Consider the following 19,648-nt stretch of genomic DNA (forward strand, 5'->3'; position numbering starts at 1 on the left):
CCCTGGCCAGCCTCGCTGATCACCACTTCACATGCTTGATGATCTCACCCCATATAAGCTATAAACAGCGCATTTCTCGTTGGGAATAATAGACAGAATACCCGTTCCAATGATTTTTTTCTTTGTTTCATAGTTTAACTTTATATATACGTAGATGTTTACATATATATATGTAAATGTATATACAACGCCTATTCGGGCTTTTCAGTGACAATCTTGCCGTCCTTGTCGTAGAAGATCTCCTTGACCTTGACGGAGCGCAGGTGGTCGACTCCGCCGCTGAGCTCGCAGTCGTGGTGGAAGAGCCACCAGCGGCCGTGGAACTCGACGATGGAGTGGTGCGTGGTCCAGCCGAGGACGGGCTCGAGGATGCGGCCGGCGTAGGTGAAGGGCCCGTAGGGGCTGTCGCCGACGGCGTAGACGAGGTAGTGGGTGTCGCCGGTGGAGTAGCTGAAGTAGTACTTGCCGTCGTACTTGTGCATCCAGGCGGCCTCGAAGAAGCGGCGGTCGTGGTCGTCGGCCGCGATCGGCTCGCCCGTCTCGGGCGCCAGGATCGAAATCTCCTTCACCTCGCTGGCGAACTGGCGCATGTCGTCCGCCAGCCGGGCGACGCGCGGCCCCAGCGCCCGGACGCCCTCGCCCGAGGGCTCCCTGGGCCCCAGCCACTCGGGGTCGAAGATGCCGTTGCCCTTCTGGTAGCACTGCAGCTGGCCGCCCCAGAGCCCGCCAAAGTACATGTAGGCCCGGCCGTCGTCGTCGACGAAGACGGCCGGGTCGATGCTGTAGCTGTCCCGGATGGGCTCCGGGTCGGGGGTGAAGGGGCCCTCGGGGCGGTCGCCGACGGCGACGCCGATGCGGAAGACGCCCTGCTTGTCGCGGGCGGGGAAGTAGAGGTAGTACCTGCCGTCCTTGTAGGCGGCGTCGGGGGCCCAGAGCTGCTTGGACACCCAGGGGACGTCTTCGGCCCGGAGCACGACGCCGTGGTCGGTCACGGGGGCGGCCGGGTCCAGCGACTCGGTGCTGAATACGTGGTAGTCGACCATGTCGTACTGGTCGCCGTCGTCGTTGAACTTGATGTCCGTCTCGCGATCGTGCGACGGGTATATGAAGAGCTTGCCCTCGAAGACGTGGGCCGACGGGTCGGCCGTGAAGATGTTGGTGATGAGGGGCGCCATGGCGGATGGCTTGTCCCTGGAGAGACCGCTCTTACTTACTCTTGGGGAGTTGCGTGGGTAGTTGGTTTATATACGCTCTTGGGGGGGATGCGCGGTGATGCGGGGAGGGGGGGAAGGAGGGGAGGAGGGGCACTAAGATGCGCCTGGTGGTGTTCAATCCAGAATCCAGAAACACGAAGAGGAGCTTTGCGTGACAGATGAAAGGTGCAAAATCGGGCTCAACCGGGCCGGAGCACTCTCGTCTGGGTTATATATATAGAGAGAGAAAGGATGTGTGTGTCTGGAGACTCCCTCCTTCTCCTGCTCGGGAGAGCTCGCACGCGGGCTGGAGCATCATCTCCAGGCGGGCCCGTCCCGCTGGGTCGGCCGGGCGCGTGGAAGTCGGGAAGGGAGGAGGGTCTGGTCCCATCTTCCTATTTATCCTCCATTTTAACCGTCTGGCCAGCGTTCCGGGCAGCGGCTTGGCGGGTTGGTGGGGTGGTGGTGGGGTCCTGCCGTGCCGCGGCCGTGACTTGCGCCGGCTCGCGATGCCCAAAAGTTTTGGGGTTCCGTCGCCCTGTAGTTATTGCTCCTGCGTCATGTTGATCGAGTGCGCTGGGTCTTCTTGCCCAGCAGCGCGGGGCTTTTCGACGCGGGTAACGCGGGGTTGCGCAAAACGATTGGGTTAATCAGTAGAACAATCTGGATGGAGGGTCCAAGAAGAGCGTGTGTGATCTCCATCAGAAGTGTGGTGGACCGGGCCCCACTGGGTTCCCGGCCCCACCAGGGTTACAGCCACCCACATCTTCCCTGCAGGGTGGCCCTGGTCAGCCTCTTCCTTCTTCCTCCTCCCTGACCGAACTCCATAGCAGATATCCGAAGATCGTTGATTTCCGCATCCATCCACAGGTTGTGACCTTTGCAGACGAGAGCCTTTCTGCGCCATAAACACAGAGTCGATGCCATGTCCACCCAGAGCGGTGTCCAATGCACTATACATACATAATCAGTACATACACACATACATACATGCATACATGCATGCATGTTATGTATGTACATACAGCCATCCCCCCGGAGGCTCCAATGATGGCTTGCTCGCGGCCACCGACCACCACCACCCGGCGGTGAAGACGTGTTTCCGTGCCAGTGGCGTTTTCTATTTGAACTGCTTCCCAAGCACCACTGACCGGCCGTGGCAGCGGAAGATGCCAACGAGCCTTCCTCGGATCCTGGCGGAAATTGTCCGAAGTAGGTGACTCCTATCTCGCGTGACCTTGGAACCAAGAGCATACATTCACCTTAGACAGGGGTTTCTAGCTGCTCAGAAAGTAAGTAGCCGGGCATCATTGCTGAAGCTCTGCCGGGCCCGCGGTCCCTCCCGCTGCACGCTTGACTCGGGCGCCAGATTCAAGGCCAAGTCCACCTCGGTTGTCGGAAACATGCTCGAGTCGAGTTTGCTTCCCAGTTGCCGGTCCCCCGAGTCAGCGGTGGGATATCGACGGCAGGAGACAGGCATTGGTGTCTGAAAGTCGTGTTGCTGTCTTTCCCATCACTGCCCTTTGCCAGGCACATCTACGAGTGCCGGGGTAAAAATAACGAGCCTTCTGGCAGCAAGAGGTTCAGCGAAGATCCCGCCCCAGTTCGACCTCGAACCCGGCGGCGGCGGCGACGACGACGGCAGCTGGTGTATCATTGGCCTAATTCTCCCAAGCAACCATCTGCCGATGAGGCAAACCGGCCGCAGCACCTAACGTGGACCCTTCCCCCTCCCCCTCGGGCACTTTCCACGCAGACCAGAGGTTCATGGTGCCATCTGTCAGCGTTACAAGTGCCCGAACGGATACCAGCACCGCGATCGGCGTCGTCTCGGTCTCAAGCCGCTGCCTCCGGGTTCCCCAAGACGACAGCTAAGTTCGACAGGTAGCGAGACGCAGCCCGGCTCCCCAAACATCCCGGAACCCCCTGCAGACCGGTCAGCAGCAACTGAGGCGACTCTCACCGACAGAGTAGCCGGAGCTGAAAGCCCACGTGTCGCCTGTGATGACGGGAGAAACAGAGAGAGGAAAGGCGGTATAGATCACTAACTCCCTCATCCGAGACTTCAAGAGTTGCTACCCGCACGCTGTGTCGGCAACGACAAGAAATGCAGCAGCAACAGGGTACACGTACAGCGTGTCGGAAAATGAGTGCCTCTCGGGAGTGGGATTCGCGGCAAGACGATATGGGGGCGCAGGCGCCACAGCAGTGCATGAGAGGGTTGTGATAAGGAACTCGCGCGCGCGGAAGACGTGTAATTCTTAATAATTTATAGGCGGTTGACCGTCTTCGCATGCTGTAATGGCTTTCTCGGCGCTGCGGTTCCGCGGAGAGGGACGCATGTATGTACGCGGCAAACCACATACGAACAGCAAGGGGCATCTGGCATCGGGCGTTGAGATGTTGAGGTGCCGCTTGGACATTGTTTGAGAGCATTGTCGGCTCCGTTGCTTCTCTCCGCCTCCTCTCTGCTTTTTTTTTCCTCTGCGCTCGTTTTGTTCTTTTCTTCCTGGCAGTCTTCGTCTGGATCTCGAGCGATAACGGGCGAGGGGTTGTACATACATACGAATTTCCGATGTCAAGGGATAGAAGTAGCGCCCCCTTGTTCTGCTTGGCAGTTGACAAACCGCCTCGTACTGTATGTACATAAGTAGCCAATCGGTGAGGCAGATCTTGTTGTGAAGCCAGGGTTAAATGCAGAGAGAATCAAAGCACCATTGCTTCGGAGTGTCGGTGAGGCTGCCATAGGAAAGTACTTCACAGCAGTGTATTCCGGACAAGAGTGCACAGAATGCTGCAAAAATGGACTCGATTGCAGATGCGGCCAAGAACGGAAATTGTACTTTTACCCCACCATCGGCAGTGTCTGTTTTTACGTTACTCGTCTGACCCCATGACCGGAGCATTACCAGGTATTACCAGGGGCCTAACTCGAAGATTACATCAAGCTTTATAGCTAGAATCAAGACACTATACGGAGTAAACTACCATTAATAGAACTGAATTTACTATAGTTCTATGTAGGGAGCCAAAGTTTTCCCCCCTACTAGGTATCGGCTAGGACACTATAGAAAAACTCCCTGGGTAGCTATGTATTCCGAGCAGTACTACTATCTATTTATAATTACCACGTCAGGTAATTAGAAAAATACCTTAGAAAAACATAGAAAACTAGGAGAATATTGAAACTAGGATACGGATTACATTTTCTCTATCCGCTAGCAATGTGGTCTAACAGTAGTTTATGGTGTCTCGATTCTAGCTGTGAAGCTTGGTGCACTCTTTAGTTAGGTCCGCGGTAATACCTTGTAATACCTGGTCAGGGGTCAAACTTACCCATAATACCAAGTAGTCAGCACCAACCACCGAGTATACCTAGCCTATGCACACATCTCCATTGGAGCAACCTCATAGAAAGCAGAGATGTCTCCATGGGGACAGTGGCAAAAGGTTGGCTTATTTAACTAGTTGGCTCTTTGCTTGTTGAAGTGTGCTCATTGATTCTCCTGGACCTTGAGGAACTTGGCTCATCATTGGGTCGGCGGCGACTTCGATTCTGGTTCGCTCTTCCATCCCCGCCTGATCACCTACCTTAGGCTTCTCGCTCAGCCCGGCGGCTTCAATCTGCGACCTTGGCGCGTAGACTTCTCTGCCCGACTCTGGAGGCATAGAACAACTCGTTAGCCAACTACGGCTCCCCTCCCCCCCCCCCCGGGGCTCCGATATCAAGCCCAGGCCCTGGACGGGCGCGAGAATGAATGGCAGCATACAGTGCGATGCACCACCAAGCCCGAGAGAGGCCGCCATCGTAAGGACCAAAGGTTTAGTTCCGCCTCGCCTGTCATGGAAAACGACTACGACGATGCTTGACTATTCGCGTAAAGGTACAGCAACGGAGTGGGACCTGGCGGGCGCACCAACCGCCGTCTTTTGCTCGCAATATCCAACACAGGAAGAAAATTCCAACAGTCGCACGGGGGACATAGCATCGCCGACTCAAGAGGCCGTGGCCTCCAGGCCGAGTGCGTCGGATTACCCCGAGCCCATCAGCGAATATGACGAGCCGTGGGAATGGGCGTCGGACGTTGAAGACTACGTCAGGGTGAATGAAGGCATGCGTGCCCGCCAGTCTCTTTATCGACGGAAAGGGCGAAGGGGCTGACTCTACGCTTATTACGCTTAATTAGACGGCGAACGACTCCTCTACACGGAATACCAGATGAGGGGGATTCCCGGGCCGCAACCTCTGCAGGGTGATGGTACGTTCTGAAGTGTGCCCAGCATTATTCCACATGGCAAGAATCTCCTCGGAAGCCCGGCCAGGAAGGCTCCGCGCTAAACAAAAAAAATCAAACAGAATTCAAAGTGGTAGACAAACCCAAACGCTTCTTCCAACTCGGCCGCATCTTCGCGACCGACTGGTTCGAGCCGGCCACGGCAGACATGCTCGACCGCAAAACACCCCCGGGAGCCCTGGCGAGCGGCTGTCAAGGCCCCCACGGGGGGAAGCACATCACCAAGTCGCGCTGGTTCGTCGTGGTGCGCAGGCGGCTGCACCACTCGCTGTGCTTCCGAATCACCACGTACGGCGGGACCAACGCGGCCAAGACGAACCGCGGCCGGGCCGAAGACTTCGTGGTGCTGTACAGGGCCAACGTCAGGCCGGCCCGCCCGTACGATGACGAGGAGATCTCGCGGAAACCCATCGCCGTCATCGTCGAGGCCCCCGACCAGTACATCTCGCCCATTGCCAGGCTGGACTGCGGGAGGATTTACACCGTCGAGGACAACCTGAAGGTTGCCAAGATTGGCCGGGTTCACCCTTCTCATCTAGACTTGTTGGATGAGTATTTCAAAGCGAGTGTGAAATGAGAGCGTTCTTTTTCTTTTTCTTTCTTTCTTATTTTTTTTTTTTTTATGTTAGAGTTTCTTTCTAAAATCAGACCGGGATATTGACCAATTTATTAATACAGCTTGACACTTGATAACTATTATTAAGACACGAGAATAAGTAATTAATATCACTCACCAGGCGACACATCACCTAATTAGAAATCCTGAATCCCAGTCTCACCCTGTAATATCTTCTCCTTCCCCCCTCCCCCTTCCTCGTCACTCGTAGCCCACTGTGGTTCTTCGTCTTCGAACCTGCCGAACACCAATGTCAGCCATCGCACGCTCAACCAAGCACGGAGCCAGCTCAGGGTCCTGCTACAGTCGTAATAGGCGAGGAAGCGAGGGCTAATTAACACAAAGGGAAAGATACGCAAAAAAAAAAAAAAAATAAAGTTGGGGAAAAAGTTAACGTACCACGCCTCCTCCCTATCGACCCTCTCAAAAACATCATACTCCTCGTTGTCGTCCACCAGGGAGTAGTCGAAGTCGTCGTCCTCGCCCCGGATGAACCGATCCCGCAGGTACTCCTCCCACTGCGCCCGCCCTTCCTCGCGCGTCCTGGGCGGCGGCACCAGCTCGGCGGCCAGGCTGCTGAACGTCGTGCCCACCCCTCCTCCGCCCGAGCCACCACCACCATCGCCGTCACCATCCTCCACCTCCTCCTCCGTCTCCTCCTCATCTTGCTCCTCCCGGCCGTCGCGGCTGCTGTCGTGGTTGTTATTGTTGTTGTTATTGTTGTTGTTGTTTCTATTGTTTTTGCCCACCGTCTGCTCCCTCAGCTTCGCGAGCCGCTCCTCGCCCCGGAGCAGCGAGCCCTCCAGCACGCGCGCGTACCCCTTCGCGCGGCCCTCGGCCTCACGCTCGGCAGGGGTCTGGAACCGGCGGATCAAAAAGTCATAGAGAAGGGGGTCTAATGTTGGTTTTTAGTATATGCATATTATTCTTCTTTTATTTTCGCTCTCCTCCCCGGGAGGGACGCGGAGAGGTCAGTCCATCTTCTCCGTGATGTTGAGGCCTTGAAGTAAACATGAGTCGTTTCACTCCGGGTGAGTAGGCCCCCACCCCCGTACCTGAAATGATGAATGGTTATGTGAATCGGGCGGTTTGTGGGTGTTATTAGGGGAAGGGAACCGGGGAAGGGAATTTGGGGGGGAATGAATCGTCATTGAAACAGGTGAGATCCCAGCATCAAAAAGCCGAGAAAAAACTAACTCACCTGAGAGCTCATGCTCCATTGATTGGAAATAGCTCTCGTGTCTCTCGAGGTACGCTCTCCTCCGGTTTTGTATCCTGATTTGAGCGGAGTGACCGGGCGACCGCGGTGGCCGTGGCCGCGGTTGCGAGAAGGAGTCTGGTGTTGAGGGGGGCGAGTCAAAGCGCGGAGCCATGCGAACTTGAAAACTCGTAATCAGAAAACTAGAAAACTTCTCGGCAAAAAAAGGTTGCTTGCTTCTTTGTTGGCGTGGGTATAAAGTTGCGTTAAATGTATGTGAAGTGACGGATTCCTCGAGTTATCTTAGGATGAGGTCCTCAGGTGGTAAGTTGACTGCTTGAGCGAGCGCGAAAGGACGCGAGCGCAGCTGTCGTTTTCGGTGTGTGGTCCTCAGATATGTCGCCAGACGGGTGCTGAGCGGCCTGCTGGAACACTGAAATGTTGCGGGTCTTTAGGGGCCAATGCTCACCATTTATTAATAAGGGATTATTGGATGTGGCGAGAACCTCTCTTGTGACCAAGAGCCGCAGCACCCCACTGACCTTTACGAACACTATCTGTCCTCCTCTGTTAGGTTGGATATTAAAGTGTCTCTGCAAGTAGGCATGACATCGTAATCCAACCGGAGCATTCCCAAACTCATTAGAGCCACATCCCAACATCCCAGTATCCCAATGATCTTGATGCTGTATGCAAAATACATACAGCACATACAATACGGCCCATCATGGCAACCCCACACCGGCTTTCCCCAGAGACGGGAGCTTCCCACAACGCCATACACCAACAACCCAACATGTCACGCCAAAAGTCACTCTTAAGTTGCCATGATACTTTTGCCCCCGTCAGCCGTCGTCCGGTTGCGGATTCGCACTTTCAAGATCCCGTGGCCGAGACGTTGGACATCGCCCAACGCACCGCCCTCGTCGTCCCTCTTCTTCTTTACCCCCACGATAGCACTCGGTGAAAACAACAAAGCTTCGCCGACCCGCAAATCCACGATCCTTGAAAACAGTTCCAGCACCGGATCGGTGTCGCCTAGGGTGAGCGAGCCGGCGCCATCAACACCTTCCTCGTCGCCGTCATCACCCAAATTCAGCTTCCTGGCTTTCTCGAGCAACCTGCCGCTCGATGCCACACCCGCCAGGTGCCTTCTCAGCGCGTTTAGCCAGTCCGGCGAGGTGAACCGGTGCACGACCGTTACGCTGCACAGGTCCAGCAGCTTGGGGCTGATGGTCGGCTCTTGCGTCGAGATGATCACTCTGGCGCCGAGGTGCCGCTGCAGGCGGATCGTCCCCAGCAAGGCCTCGGTGAGCGTCATGCACTCTTGCGACTCCGTCATGTACTTGTGAGCCTCGTCGAGGGCGACAAGCCGACCAACTCCGGACGGGTTCTGCTCCAGGAAGAGGGAGAGACAGATGTTGAAGAGCGAACAAGCCATCTCCGGGGTGACACAGGGGCAGGATAGGTCCACGATGGTAAGGTGTCCGTTCTGGGGTTCCCAAGACGTGCCTTTTACTGCTGCGGATCGGCGCGACTTGGCACTCTTCGTAGCATGAAACATGTCGAACGCCTTGGCCTGGTGTTCAACCATGAACGACTCCAGCGTCTCGAGGCGCTGTTTTAGCGGCGCCAGCTGCATCTCGGTCAGGTTTTCGAGGGCAAGCTGCTTCTTGAATGCAGTGTAGCTGAACCCGGCACCTGTCTTTTGCTGATTCACGCGTAGGTCACGAAGGATGCGCTGGGCAACGTGGAGATATAGAGGGAGATTGCCGCCTGTGGTGACGGCCATGAGGTCCAGCATCCTCTTGGTGTTGAGGTCGGATTCGTTGAGCCGGAGCTCTTCAACTCTGATGCTAGGGAACTTCTTGTACATGTCCTAAGGCCTTGATTAACTCCCGCAAAAGGGTAGCGAACGAGAGAAGAAGGAAAAAGTAGAGAGAGACACACTTGCAAGGTCCGGATATTCGTTGGTGGACACAAGATCCGCACCTTGATGTCCGGGTTTGAGGACAGCCAAGCCACCTCACAAGGAGATCCGCCTGAATCGGAAGTGAATGTGTCGTAATGGAAGACAATGCCCGTCAGTGGGCGCGGCAGCACATTCGCCTTGCATGGCGCCAGGGCGTTCTCCAGAAGGCATGACAAAGTGTGGCTTTTACCAGACCCCTGGCTACCACAGATGAAGAAGCTGGAGGGCGCGGCAATGTTCCAAAAGATACGGGGGTCAGACGAGGCACCACCACTGATGTCGCCGGTGAGGTTGCCGCCCAACAGGCCATACTGACTGAAAGGTTTCTCGGTGGTTTTGGACGACACCGAAATTGCGTGCTTACGGACTGCTTCCGTGAACAAGGGCGTTGTCTTGATCTCGTTGAGCTCGTCGAGCTCGGGCCGCCGCTGGAGCAGATCGAGATGGGTATTGAGAACTGTCTCTTCATCGCTACTGAGGTCGGACTCGGCGTTTGTCTCGTCCTGACTGCTTTCTCCGCTTCTCGACTCTTCCACACACAGGCTCTTTTCCGATGAGCACGAGGGAGCCGAGAGCAAGGCTGCCTTAACCTCTCTGCCCACGTTCGCGATAACGCCAGTAAGGCTGTCCATTGACTGAAACTGACTGCCCGAATCTGAGGGCCCGCTTCCACCGATGTCGTTGTGGTATTATCGAGGACTGGTAAAGCTGAAGGTCGGGATAACGGCTGAGGGCGGTTTGGGGCAGCAAATAGGGGTTCTGTGGGTCACCAGTTCAAGCTTCCGGGAGTAAAGCTAAGGAAGAAGTTTTGTCGTTAAACGTTGATCTCCTTTAAAACAGAGACAGAGCCGAGGACTCAAGAAAGAATGCTTGGTTGGTGTGTCTGTAAAGAGGAACGATCACGTTCCCGCCTTTTTCTTTTTCTTTCTTTCTTTCTCTTTCTTTTCAGTCTGGTGCCGTTCCAGAAGGAAAGGCGGAGAACTTGGGTCGAGGTCCATGACAAGGAGACTTATATCTAAGGAGGACTGCCGAGCTGCAAGAAGGTGTTGACAACGGCATGCCGCCGTTTGATGGTGTGGAAGCGGACTTGTGGGGCGACGAGCAAACGGTTTTGTGACGAGATAGGAAAGGAGAATGGGAGCGGAAGGCGGAGACCCGCAGAACTGAAGGAGCGATTAGCAGAAGAAGGGAAGAAACGAGTAAACAGAAGCATCTAGAGGTCTCAGGGCAATTAAACAATGCATTGAGGCCCACGAGAGTCCAAAGAGAAGTCGATGTTGGAGTTGTCGGCCGACGGAGTTGTTAGTGGTAGTGCAATTCGTGGTGCGTGCAGGTGTGAGTGAAGCCAGGGTTTTGCCAGGGATGTTGCAGGGGAAAAGTGTTTGTTGATTCGCCTTCCCGAATGAGGACGCCAGGAGCGACTGACAGCAGGACAGAGACCTGCACCTGGAGCCTGCAGGACTTAATAAACACCCCCCTGCATTCACAACCGTCGAGAACGAGGTGCTTGCTATCTTCGATTTACATCAAGCCGACAAATGCAATGGGAGGGCGAACTTTTGACGATTCGAACCGTGACAGACGGCAGTTGTCGGGCGCTGGGCCGATGGCCTGCTTTCCTCCCTTAAGCAGTACCCACCTTCGGTACCTGAGGTTGTCTGCTTGGGTCAGGTAGGTACTTTATATGAGCCTGAGTTACCTATGCACTTCCTTCCGAATGTTGTAGGACGTGGTAGGTAAAAGGCAAGGGAAAATTGCCGACCTAGCTTAGGTAGTTTTCAAGGTATGTATGTACATACATACATACATACATGCATACAAGAATTCCTGACCACCAGCCCGATATACAGTACAAGGTACGGAAGTAGGCAGACAGCAGGTACGGAGGAGGGCAGATTTCAAAAATGCACACTCTTAACGTATTGGATGTGCAGCCTAGAAGAATCAATGGTTCTGCGGAATTTGCAACATCTTGTCATTTCGGTTCAACAAGTTCGTCCATAGACATGCATACAATTTGCGATTCTTTTACGACGGTCTGCCATACATACATCAAGCGAATCTTGGATCTGAATGACTTATCGCCCACATTTGCAGCGATACCGATGTTGCACCCCCCTTGTCGTGTCCCCAGCATTCGGTTCCGATTGGCCAGCGGAGCTTCTGCAACGCCCGGGCGGGGATCGCGGTCCGCCAAGACGCTCCAGCCTTAGCTTTACCATCCATCACTCAGCCCAAAAGCTCTCCAACAAAGGGAATTGGAGCTCGAACATTGGCGAGGAAAGCTTTCCTTCGCCGAATCAGAAGCCTCACAGCAAATGCTTGGGAAACATTCCCATCAGGTTTGATTGCCCCCATTCCCAACAGCAATGCCGCCGTCGACTCCTTGACCCGGAGTCTCAGACATACTCTCGACTTTCCCTGTCGTGCCTCAGGAATCGGCCTGAGCGCCGCCCGCCAGCGTTCTGGATTCCTCCATCTTGGGCTTCCAGGGAATGGGAGATCTCAGGTCCAAGCTGCGGGCCAAAATCTCGCGGCGCCATTCGGGCACTCCGCCGCTCCCGTCGAGCAAAAGTGGCAGCCACAGCATCGAGACCAGCCCGAGTGTTGAGCCGAGCTCACCGGCCAGCGCTAACCGCATCGACTTGGCCGAGACTGCAGTTGGGGATCAGGCCAGCAGCCACAGCCCGCAAGTCACGCAACCACCGGACGGGCAATTGAAACAGGACACGAAGAAAAAGCAACCAGCAACAGTGTCTTCGAAATTTCGCGGCGCGAGCAGCAGAGGGAATGCCTACGTGGAAGGCGCCGCCAGCGCCGCGGCGAGCCAGAGTCCGAGCACCGCCGCAAATGCCACTAATAACAGCACGCCGGTGCCTGCATCAGCCGGCCCGGGCAAGCACGGCAAAGATCGTCGCCCGCCGACAGCGGGCGAATCCTCCGCTGCCCACCAAGAAGATCCAGCCGGCACCGACCAGCAATTGACGTCGCCGTCCTCAACAGCCCGCCCAGCGCCCGTCGATGCACCTAAGCCCAGAGTCTCCACCGTCGCTGATCGCCGAGTCCAGCTCAGCGACCCGCCCGCGGGCCCAGACCTGCTGTCCTCCCCGGGCTCTCGACCCGCTGTCCCTAGTGCCCCGTCCTCCACCCAGCCAGACCTTGTGGACCCATCATCAACAAACACTCAATTGCGCCCATCGAGCTCGACTAGCCAGTGTCCGCCCGCACCGCCGAGGCGACAGAGCCTGCTACCCAACCTACAGACGCCTTTGATTCGGACGCTTCTCAACGCCGAGCACTCCGATGACCTTGACCAAAGCGCTCCGGAACAACTGCTGCCCATCAGCGCAATGGTCACACGCAAAGTCTGGGTTAAGCGGCCGGGCGGGTCCCCGACTCTCGTCACCATCAGCGAGGATGACCTGGTTGACGACGTCCGCGAACTGATCCTGCGAAAATACGCAAACACGCTCGGCCGGCAGTTCGACGCCCCGGATTTGACGCTGCGCATCGTGCCCCGCGAGGGCCAAACACAGGAGCGGGTGTTGGGGCCGGAGGAGCCCATGGCTCGAACACTGGACGCATACTTTCCCGGGGGGCAACAAGTCGACGAAGCACTGCTCATCGACGTACCGCACCGCCGCACGCCGCGAGCCTCCCCGAGGAACGGACCGCCGCATGCCCAGCATCTCACTTCGGTCAATTACGATGACATCCGCCCCCTTGAAGCCGGCACCGACTACTTCGGACCCGGCGCAGTTGCCCATATCCCTGTTACACTCGCCGGCGGCCCCAACGGCACGACGCACGCGATATCAGTGCTCAACACCGGGCAGGTGCCTCAGATACCCTCGCCGGGCGGGACGACGCGAACACGGCAATACCGCGACAGGCCAGATCGGCCACGGCTTGGAAGACAGCACACGTCGTCTCCTACGATCCTCAACGTCGTCGGCGCGGGGGGCCATACGGCCACCCTCGCGGTTGCCACAAACCATGGTATGCAGCAAGCGTCTTCGGACCCGCGTTCTCGGACTCATTCAACTGCCTCGTCAGAACAGCCAAATGCTGGTCAAGCAGCCCCGCCCGCGCCGTCCCTGCCGACCCCCCCGTCACAGGAGTCGGCCGCTGTTTCCATTCCCCCTACTGCCACGCCGCCGCCCCCAAGGGCGTCGTCGCCTCGGCCGACGCCCGCGACTCGGCCGAAGAAGAAGAAGCCGGTTGAAACGCCGCCGCTGCCTGCAGGCATGCTCAACGGCGGGGTGCCGCCGATCAACGTGCTGATCGTGGAGGACAACATCATCAATCTGCGGCTGCTCGAAGCATTCGTCAAGCGGCTCAAAGTGCGCTGGCAGACCGCTATGAACGGTCGCGAAGCCGTCACCAAGTGGCGCGCGGGCGGCTTCCACCTCGTGCTGATGGATATTCAACTGCCCGTCATGAGCGGGCTTGAAGCCACGCGCGAAATCCGCCGCCTCGAGCGTATGAACTCGATCGGCGCATTTTCGGTCGCAAATAACAGCAACAACACCAACGGAGCCGAGCCAGATGAGTCCAAGAAGGAGATGCCCGAAGAAGATAAGCTCCAGAATAGAGAGCTGTTCAAGAGCCCGGTCATCATCGTGGCTCTGACAGCAAGTTCCCTGCTAAGTGACCGCCACGAGGCTCTGGCGGCGGGATGCAATGACTTCTTGACCAAGGTAACCCACCTATGTTTCACATATCTATTGGCATCACCTCCGCTAACCATGTCTTCAGCCGGTCACTTATGTTTGGCTTGAACGCAAGGTCATGGAATGGGGCTGTATGCAGGCCCTGATCGATTATGACGGCTGGCGAAAGTGGAAGTCGTACACGTCCAATTCGGAGCTCGAGGATGCTTCGACAAAGAAAGCCAAGGCCAAGAAGAACCGGGGAGCCCCGAACAGCTCTTCATCGGACGGCCAGTGAGCAGCGACTGTTGCCAGTCGGTACATGGACGACACTAGCCAGTCCGGGCCAACCACCCTTGGGCGACGACAGTTTTCCCGTTGCGGCCCTTTGCTGGCATTGGGGCATAGACTCCACACAACTTCGCGCTGGACAAACACGGCAGCCACTGTTTCGCCCGTCCATCCCGCACCCGCGTAGTATCGCGCATGGCGTCGAGCCGGCGTGAGTGAGGACACCCCTTTGCAAAGCCAATCAGCCACGAACCATGAACAAACACAGGATTTCGGTCGGATGATTATTGCAGAATTCAGTCGAAACAAGGCCCTGGGAAAACTACGTAATGCAGAACGAGGAAGGAATGATCGGGATAGGCAGGCAGAGCTCTGTGCTCTCGACTTATAGTGAGAATGACTGATATGACGGCCACTGAGTGGCGACGGGTTTAATGAATATGGTTTGTGCATGGAAAGTAAGGGAGAAACACGCGAGGAGATGTTGTGTTGGGGCGACCTTCAGGGTGTGTATCGTTTTTGCGGTTGCGTACACACATTCACGGAAACAATGGTTCAAACAGTTCAACAGGCCCAGTCCCCTCGAGGCCCGAAACCCACTCACAACCCTAACCCTCAATTGTACAGTTCGCTCGGCATCTGATTGGTCAATGAGACGGTTGCGGGTCACGTCCCCTTGTTCCTCGTCCCCGAGAAAAATCCCAACTCCCCAAGTCCCAATCCCGAGCTCGCTGACAATCAATCTCGACGCGATCTGGCACCCACTCCAACCATGCCACCCCGGATACACGGTGGCAGCTGCCAGCCTCGGCAGCTGCTGAACTACCTCGAGCCAGCGCCTTCTTCCTCCCTAACACCACACCCCGCGTTCGGGCCACGACACGGACCAGCGGCGCCGGCATCACCGTCATCACCGTCATCATGCAGCCGGTCTTTCTCGACGACGCCAGCACCCCAGGTCACGAAGCTGCGGCGCAAGTTTAACGAGTGGATAGAGGGGATCGGAAAGCAGTTCAAGGAGCCGCGATGGGGCGAGACCAACTACATCAGCCGCACAATCATGTTCTCCGAATATCGTCAGGTCTCGCCCGACCAGCCATTCCCCAACAACCCCAATTTCCGCAGCGAGCCGGTGCTCTCGGAGAAGGCGCGCGAGTTGATTTGGAATGCCGTCATGGTCAAGGGCATGCCGCTCAAGGCCGTGTCGGCGCAGTACCATGTGGACATGCGCCGGGTCGCCGCCGTGGTGCGGATGAAGGAGATCGAGAAGAGGTGGCAACGTGAGGTGAGTAGTCCGCAAATTTCGTTTGGTGGTGTTTTTTTTTCCGTCCCTTTGATGGGAAAATAGTGGCTTTACATGATGATATACAACATACAACAAATTTTCGATTAGTCTTGAATACTCGACCGTGGTTAGAAGATGCTCAATGTCTGAACCGGACCAACAACCATTTTTACCCTCCAGAATGTTTTATGGTCGGAGCTTGATCTGAACAGCATAGGTTTACTAACAGGCAATCTCATCCAGAACAAACCCCTCGCGTTGCCCTACGCCCGTGCCGTGCTGGGCATGCTCCCCAAGGCGGACCTGGCCGAGGGCGAGCAGCCGTTCGAGCCCATCAACGACATCCACGTGCACAGCTACACGATGCAGCAGCTCTTCGTGCCCACCTCCGAGTCGCGCGAGTTCACGCGCGCCGACGCGGCCAAGGCGTTCGGCGAGCACATCCTGCCGCCCGACGCCAAGATGCGCATCCCCGAGCTGGTGCAGATGGAGCGCAACATCGCGGCCGGCATGGACCCGCGCGAGGCCGCGGCGACCTTCGTCCGGGAGGCGGCCGAGAGCGAGAAGGCGTTCGCCGACAAGCAGCACGCCCGCGCCAAGGCCGCCGAGGAGAGGATGGTGCGCGTCCAGACGGACCGGTTCGAGTTCCGGTTCGAGAAGATCAACTCCGAGGACGTCGGCCCCACCGGCCGCGCGCGCAAGGCGGTGGGCTGGCGGTACGGCGTGCCGCATATGGATCGCAGGAGAGGCGAGGTCAAGATCCCCACGCGCGTGGAGTGACGCTGAAGTCGGTAGTGTGGGATGGCAGGGCAAGACAATAATCGGTGTTTGTAAAATTAGGGCCAGCCCCAGCCAGGGGCAAGACCCCCTTGTATAAAAATTACCAGTCTAGAGTCTCGGTTGGTCGGTCTCTAGTCTCTATAAGACCTGGCCTGCACAGCGCGGCCTTGATACTTATGTATGGCAACTCTATCGTGTATTCTAGCAGCAGCAGGAACAGCAGCAGCAGCAGCAGCAGCAAATCATGCAAGTTTGAATCTAAAGACGGGGTTCTCGCTCCTTCAGCCCGGCATCGATCCTCGTGCAATCGAGCGGCTCCTCCCCGTCGGCGAGGTCGACGACCAGGTTCTGCCGGATCCGCTCGACGCTCGTCTGAGACACGCCGAGGTGGTCGACGACGTACTTCTCGACGGACCCGTACCGCTCGCGGATCAGGGCGAGCGTGCCCAGCATGTATTCCTTTCTAAGTCCCTCAGTGTTAGCATAGGGGAAAAACAGAAAAAGAGGGAGGGGGCGAGAGAGGAAGAGAAAGGAAAAGAAAAAGAGCGGGGGTTTGGTAGAGTGGAGGGGGGGTTTGTGAATGTTGTGTGTGTGTGCGCCGCAGCCTTACCGCGCCCCGACCATCCGTTCGGCTCGCTCGCGATCCCCGAACAGGGCCGGCCCCTGAATCAGGTGCCGCACAATCTCCTCGCGGCGCGGGGCCAGCCCGAGCTCAGTCAGGCTGTACTCGTGCGCGATGGTGGCGTCGTCGACGCCGCAGAGGGCCAGGAGGAGGGCTATGAGGACGCCGGTCCCTTTCGTTATTCGCTTTGCCCCCCCTCCCCGCGTTGTTGAAGGGGGGCGGTGAGGTTAGTATGCCTTCAAGTGGAGAGAGATAGAAAGAGAGGGATGGAAGGTGTTAGTGGGACTCACTGTCCTTGCCGGCGGTGCAGTGCACCAGGAAGGGAGCGGGAGGTGTCGCTGAGGAGGCGACATGCTCGAGCACGGTGCGGAAGGGCGAGTAAGGGTGGTCGGGCTCGGCGGCGGAGGCGAGGATGGCGGCATATGCGTTCACGAAGCCCTGCCTCGAATCGTCAGCCTGGGTTGCGCTGATGCAAAAACGAAGATTCATGGAGAGAGCGGTGAGTGGGACAGAAAGTGCCGCGTCCGCGGCCTTGGGACAGTTCGTTGGAGACGCACGAAGAGCCGGTGAGGTGGCATAGATTGGACGACTCAAAGCGTTGAGTTTGACAGCTCACTCACCTCGGTCCCCTCGCTGTAATTCCGAAAGCGCAGCGCCAGGGCTTCAGGGCTGTAGTCCTTGTCCAGGAAAACTGGCACAAACACGCGGGCCACGCCCTCCCACGTCTCTGGCGGTTGGTTGCCGGCCTTTGCAAGCTCGGTTACGGACCGAAGGTCGAAGACGTGGGTGATACCCAGTTTACGGAGGGCGGCGATGCCTTCATCCTCGAGTTGCGTCAAGTCGGCGGAGCGGAAGATGACCCCTCGTCTCACGGCCTTTCCCGGCTTGCCTTGGATGGCGTACCCGCCTGCGTCGCGCAGATTGACGAGGCCCGGGACGTGGACGAAGGGCGGGGACGGCAGGCTGTCGGGGACCTTTGTCCGGTCCGAGTCTGGGGCTGCTGTCATGGGCCTCCCAGTCGTCCGGGATCGTTCCCGGTGACAGATGATGCGACTCGGCCTTGAGTCAATAGAACTTAACTCGGAACTTGGAGAATCTCTGGTAGGCCCGAAGGTTGCGAGCGTGCCGGGCAACCTGCGCAGTGCGTCAGCTGTTGCGACGGCTGTGTATGCATCGGGCGGTGATCGCTTTAGCGAACGGAGGACGTAGTAAACTCACACTCAGGTTGGTTAAACTGGAGTTCTAGGCATGGTGTGGGTATTCCTAGCGTAGCTTGCTTACCGAGTTCCAGCTAGTTAGCTGTTGCTCGGTTGCAGCAAGTTCACCTCGGCACTTCCGACCTCCATCTCGACCAGCTGCTTCGGAATCAACAAATACCACGCGGACATTCAACATTGTCCCTTGTTACTGCCCGGTTGGCAATTCCGAAGTCGGGCTCGGTGGCGGATTTTCACCGGCTTTGTTGCTGCCCAATTGCGCTTGGAGATGATGGCGTTCGTCAAAAGATGTCCAATCAGCCGTCAATCTTCCTCGCCCTTCTTCATTTTCACTGTGGCTGTCCAACGGTGTTTCTTGCATCAGCCAGAGGTCATGTGTTCTCACCGACTTCGCGCTTGACGTCGAGCGTACTTACCTCCCCATGGACCGGACCTCTGCAAAAAAGAACGGTGAAGGTTGTGGGAGGAAACTCCTTCCTGATTCTTCTTGCCCTGCCACGCTGGTGGGGTTGCCTTTGCTGCCTTGGGGCAGCCAGCGCAGCACTACTTTCTGGTGCCCGGTCTCGAATCTAGGGCACATCCACAAAGCGTTTGAACTGGCGGACAACGTTTGTGTGTTGTTCGAGTTGACGACCCAGACCCATGTTCCTGGCGCATCACAAAAAAGAACCGTGCATTGGCGAGCCTCCGCCTCGATCGTGCAAAGCCTGGCGGAAAGCCTTCCGATAGTTGCGCCACGACGCCACTTTGTAGTATACATACATCCGATCTTGTGTGTACATACCGTACATACATACATTCAGAGGGGGAAGGAAGGGGGGAGGAAGGGTTATGAGCCTCATTCCCTCCGTCCATCATCCATCCTCAACAGCAGACGCCCGCCCTGCGGGGAGCTTTTGTCAAAGGCCTTGCTCAGTTCGCCTCCCCCACTGCTCCCCTCTCTCGAAGGGAACCCTGAAATCTTACTAGAACATGGCTCGGATCAAGCTAGCTTTTGACATATCTGAAGTAGGGTTGTTAAAGGTTACATCACACGCCATATATGGAAAGAAGCATGCAATACTCTGTATACGGGTTGTAAAACGACAACATCAATGAAATTCCAAGAATTCTCTACCCCCTCCGGCCACCTCTATGCATACCTATATCCTGCGGGTAGCCCCGCGATCTAACCATGAGAATCTCTAGACAGAAAGAGAGAGGAAATAGGGAAGGGGAAGGCAAAAGGCCCTGTCCGCACCACCCAATGACGTGTCTAAACAGCTCTATGGTCCAAAGAATGCCGGAAAGAGCGAGAAGGAAACGGAAACCAATACGGAAACCAGAAAAGACAAAATAGGAAGGAAAAGGAGAAGAAAACGGGCAGAAAAACGAGGCAGAAAGCCAAAGGAAATTCCATCGCCGCCTCACCAGACCGCGGCCCACGTCACTCGACCTCTCCCCCCCCCCCCAAAAAAAAAAGGAACACAAGCGAGAAAACCATCCCGGGAACCGTATGGAACCGTATGAGCACCATCTCGCCGCTAC

The 19,648-nt window shown here is 56.7% G+C and overlaps 7 protein-coding genes across 7 annotated transcripts; 3 read left to right on the plus strand and 4 right to left on the minus strand.

The window, feature by feature from the left end:
• Window positions 1–191: 191 nt before the first annotated feature.
• MYCTH_39555 (glycoside hydrolase family 43 protein) lies at window positions 192–1,175 on the minus strand (the record flags this gene model as incomplete). The annotated part of the gene is made up of 1 exon (XM_003666274.1): window positions 192–1,175. One exon carries the CDS (start codon window positions 1,173–1,175, stop codon window positions 192–194), a length of 984 nt encoding a protein of 327 aa, XP_003666322.1.
• A 4,154-nt stretch (window positions 1,176–5,329) lies between these two features.
• Window positions 5,330–6,085, plus strand: MYCTH_2310915 (uncharacterized protein). Its single transcript, XM_003666275.1, has 2 exons — window positions 5,330–5,452; window positions 5,551–6,085. Exons 1-2 carry the CDS (start codon window positions 5,413–5,415, stop codon window positions 6,063–6,065), a joined length of 555 nt encoding a protein of 184 aa, XP_003666323.1. The 5' UTR covers window positions 5,330–5,412; the 3' UTR covers window positions 6,066–6,085.
• A 156-nt stretch (window positions 6,086–6,241) lies between these two features.
• MYCTH_38152 (uncharacterized protein) lies at window positions 6,242–7,477 on the minus strand (the record flags this gene model as incomplete). The annotated part of the gene is made up of 4 exons (XM_003666276.1): window positions 6,242–6,341; window positions 6,504–6,664; window positions 6,854–6,999; window positions 7,306–7,477. The coding sequence occupies 4 exons, from the start codon at window positions 7,475–7,477 to the stop codon at window positions 6,242–6,244; spliced, it is 579 nt and encodes a 192-aa protein (XP_003666324.1).
• A 535-nt stretch (window positions 7,478–8,012) lies between these two features.
• MYCTH_2310920 (uncharacterized protein) lies at window positions 8,013–10,223 on the minus strand. Its single transcript, XM_003666277.1, has 2 exons — window positions 9,253–10,223; window positions 8,013–9,181 (listed from the first exon to the last, which is right to left on the minus strand). Exons 1-2 carry the CDS (start codon window positions 9,904–9,906, stop codon window positions 8,120–8,122), a joined length of 1,716 nt encoding a protein of 571 aa, XP_003666325.1. The 5' UTR covers window positions 9,907–10,223; the 3' UTR covers window positions 8,013–8,119.
• Window positions 10,224–11,502: 1,279 nt separating this feature from the next.
• Window positions 11,503–14,852, plus strand: MYCTH_2310921 (uncharacterized protein). The gene is made up of 2 exons (XM_003666278.1): window positions 11,503–13,974; window positions 14,033–14,852. The coding sequence occupies exons 1-2, from the start codon at window positions 11,770–11,772 to the stop codon at window positions 14,222–14,224; spliced, it is 2,397 nt and encodes a 798-aa protein (XP_003666326.1). The 5' UTR covers window positions 11,503–11,769; the 3' UTR covers window positions 14,225–14,852.
• A 132-nt stretch (window positions 14,853–14,984) lies between these two features.
• MYCTH_75197 (uncharacterized protein) lies at window positions 14,985–16,542 on the plus strand. Its single transcript, XM_003666279.1, has 2 exons — window positions 14,985–15,502; window positions 15,746–16,542. The coding sequence occupies exons 1-2, from the start codon at window positions 14,990–14,992 to the stop codon at window positions 16,280–16,282; spliced, it is 1,050 nt and encodes a 349-aa protein (XP_003666327.1). The 5' UTR covers window positions 14,985–14,989; the 3' UTR covers window positions 16,283–16,542.
• Window positions 16,541–19,637, minus strand: MYCTH_2120970 (uncharacterized protein; the record flags this gene model as incomplete). The annotated part of the gene is made up of 5 exons (XM_003666280.1): window positions 16,541–16,745; window positions 16,893–17,058; window positions 17,195–17,342; window positions 17,525–17,867; window positions 19,624–19,637. 5 exons carry the CDS (start codon window positions 19,635–19,637, stop codon window positions 16,541–16,543), a joined length of 876 nt encoding a protein of 291 aa, XP_003666328.1.
• Window positions 19,638–19,648: the final 11 nt, after the last annotated feature.

This window comes from Thermothelomyces thermophilus, chromosome 6 (genome assembly GCF_000226095.1).
Source record: "Thermothelomyces thermophilus ATCC 42464 chromosome 6, complete sequence".
NCBI classification, from domain to species: domain Eukaryota; kingdom Fungi; phylum Ascomycota; class Sordariomycetes; order Sordariales; family Chaetomiaceae; genus Thermothelomyces; species Thermothelomyces thermophilus.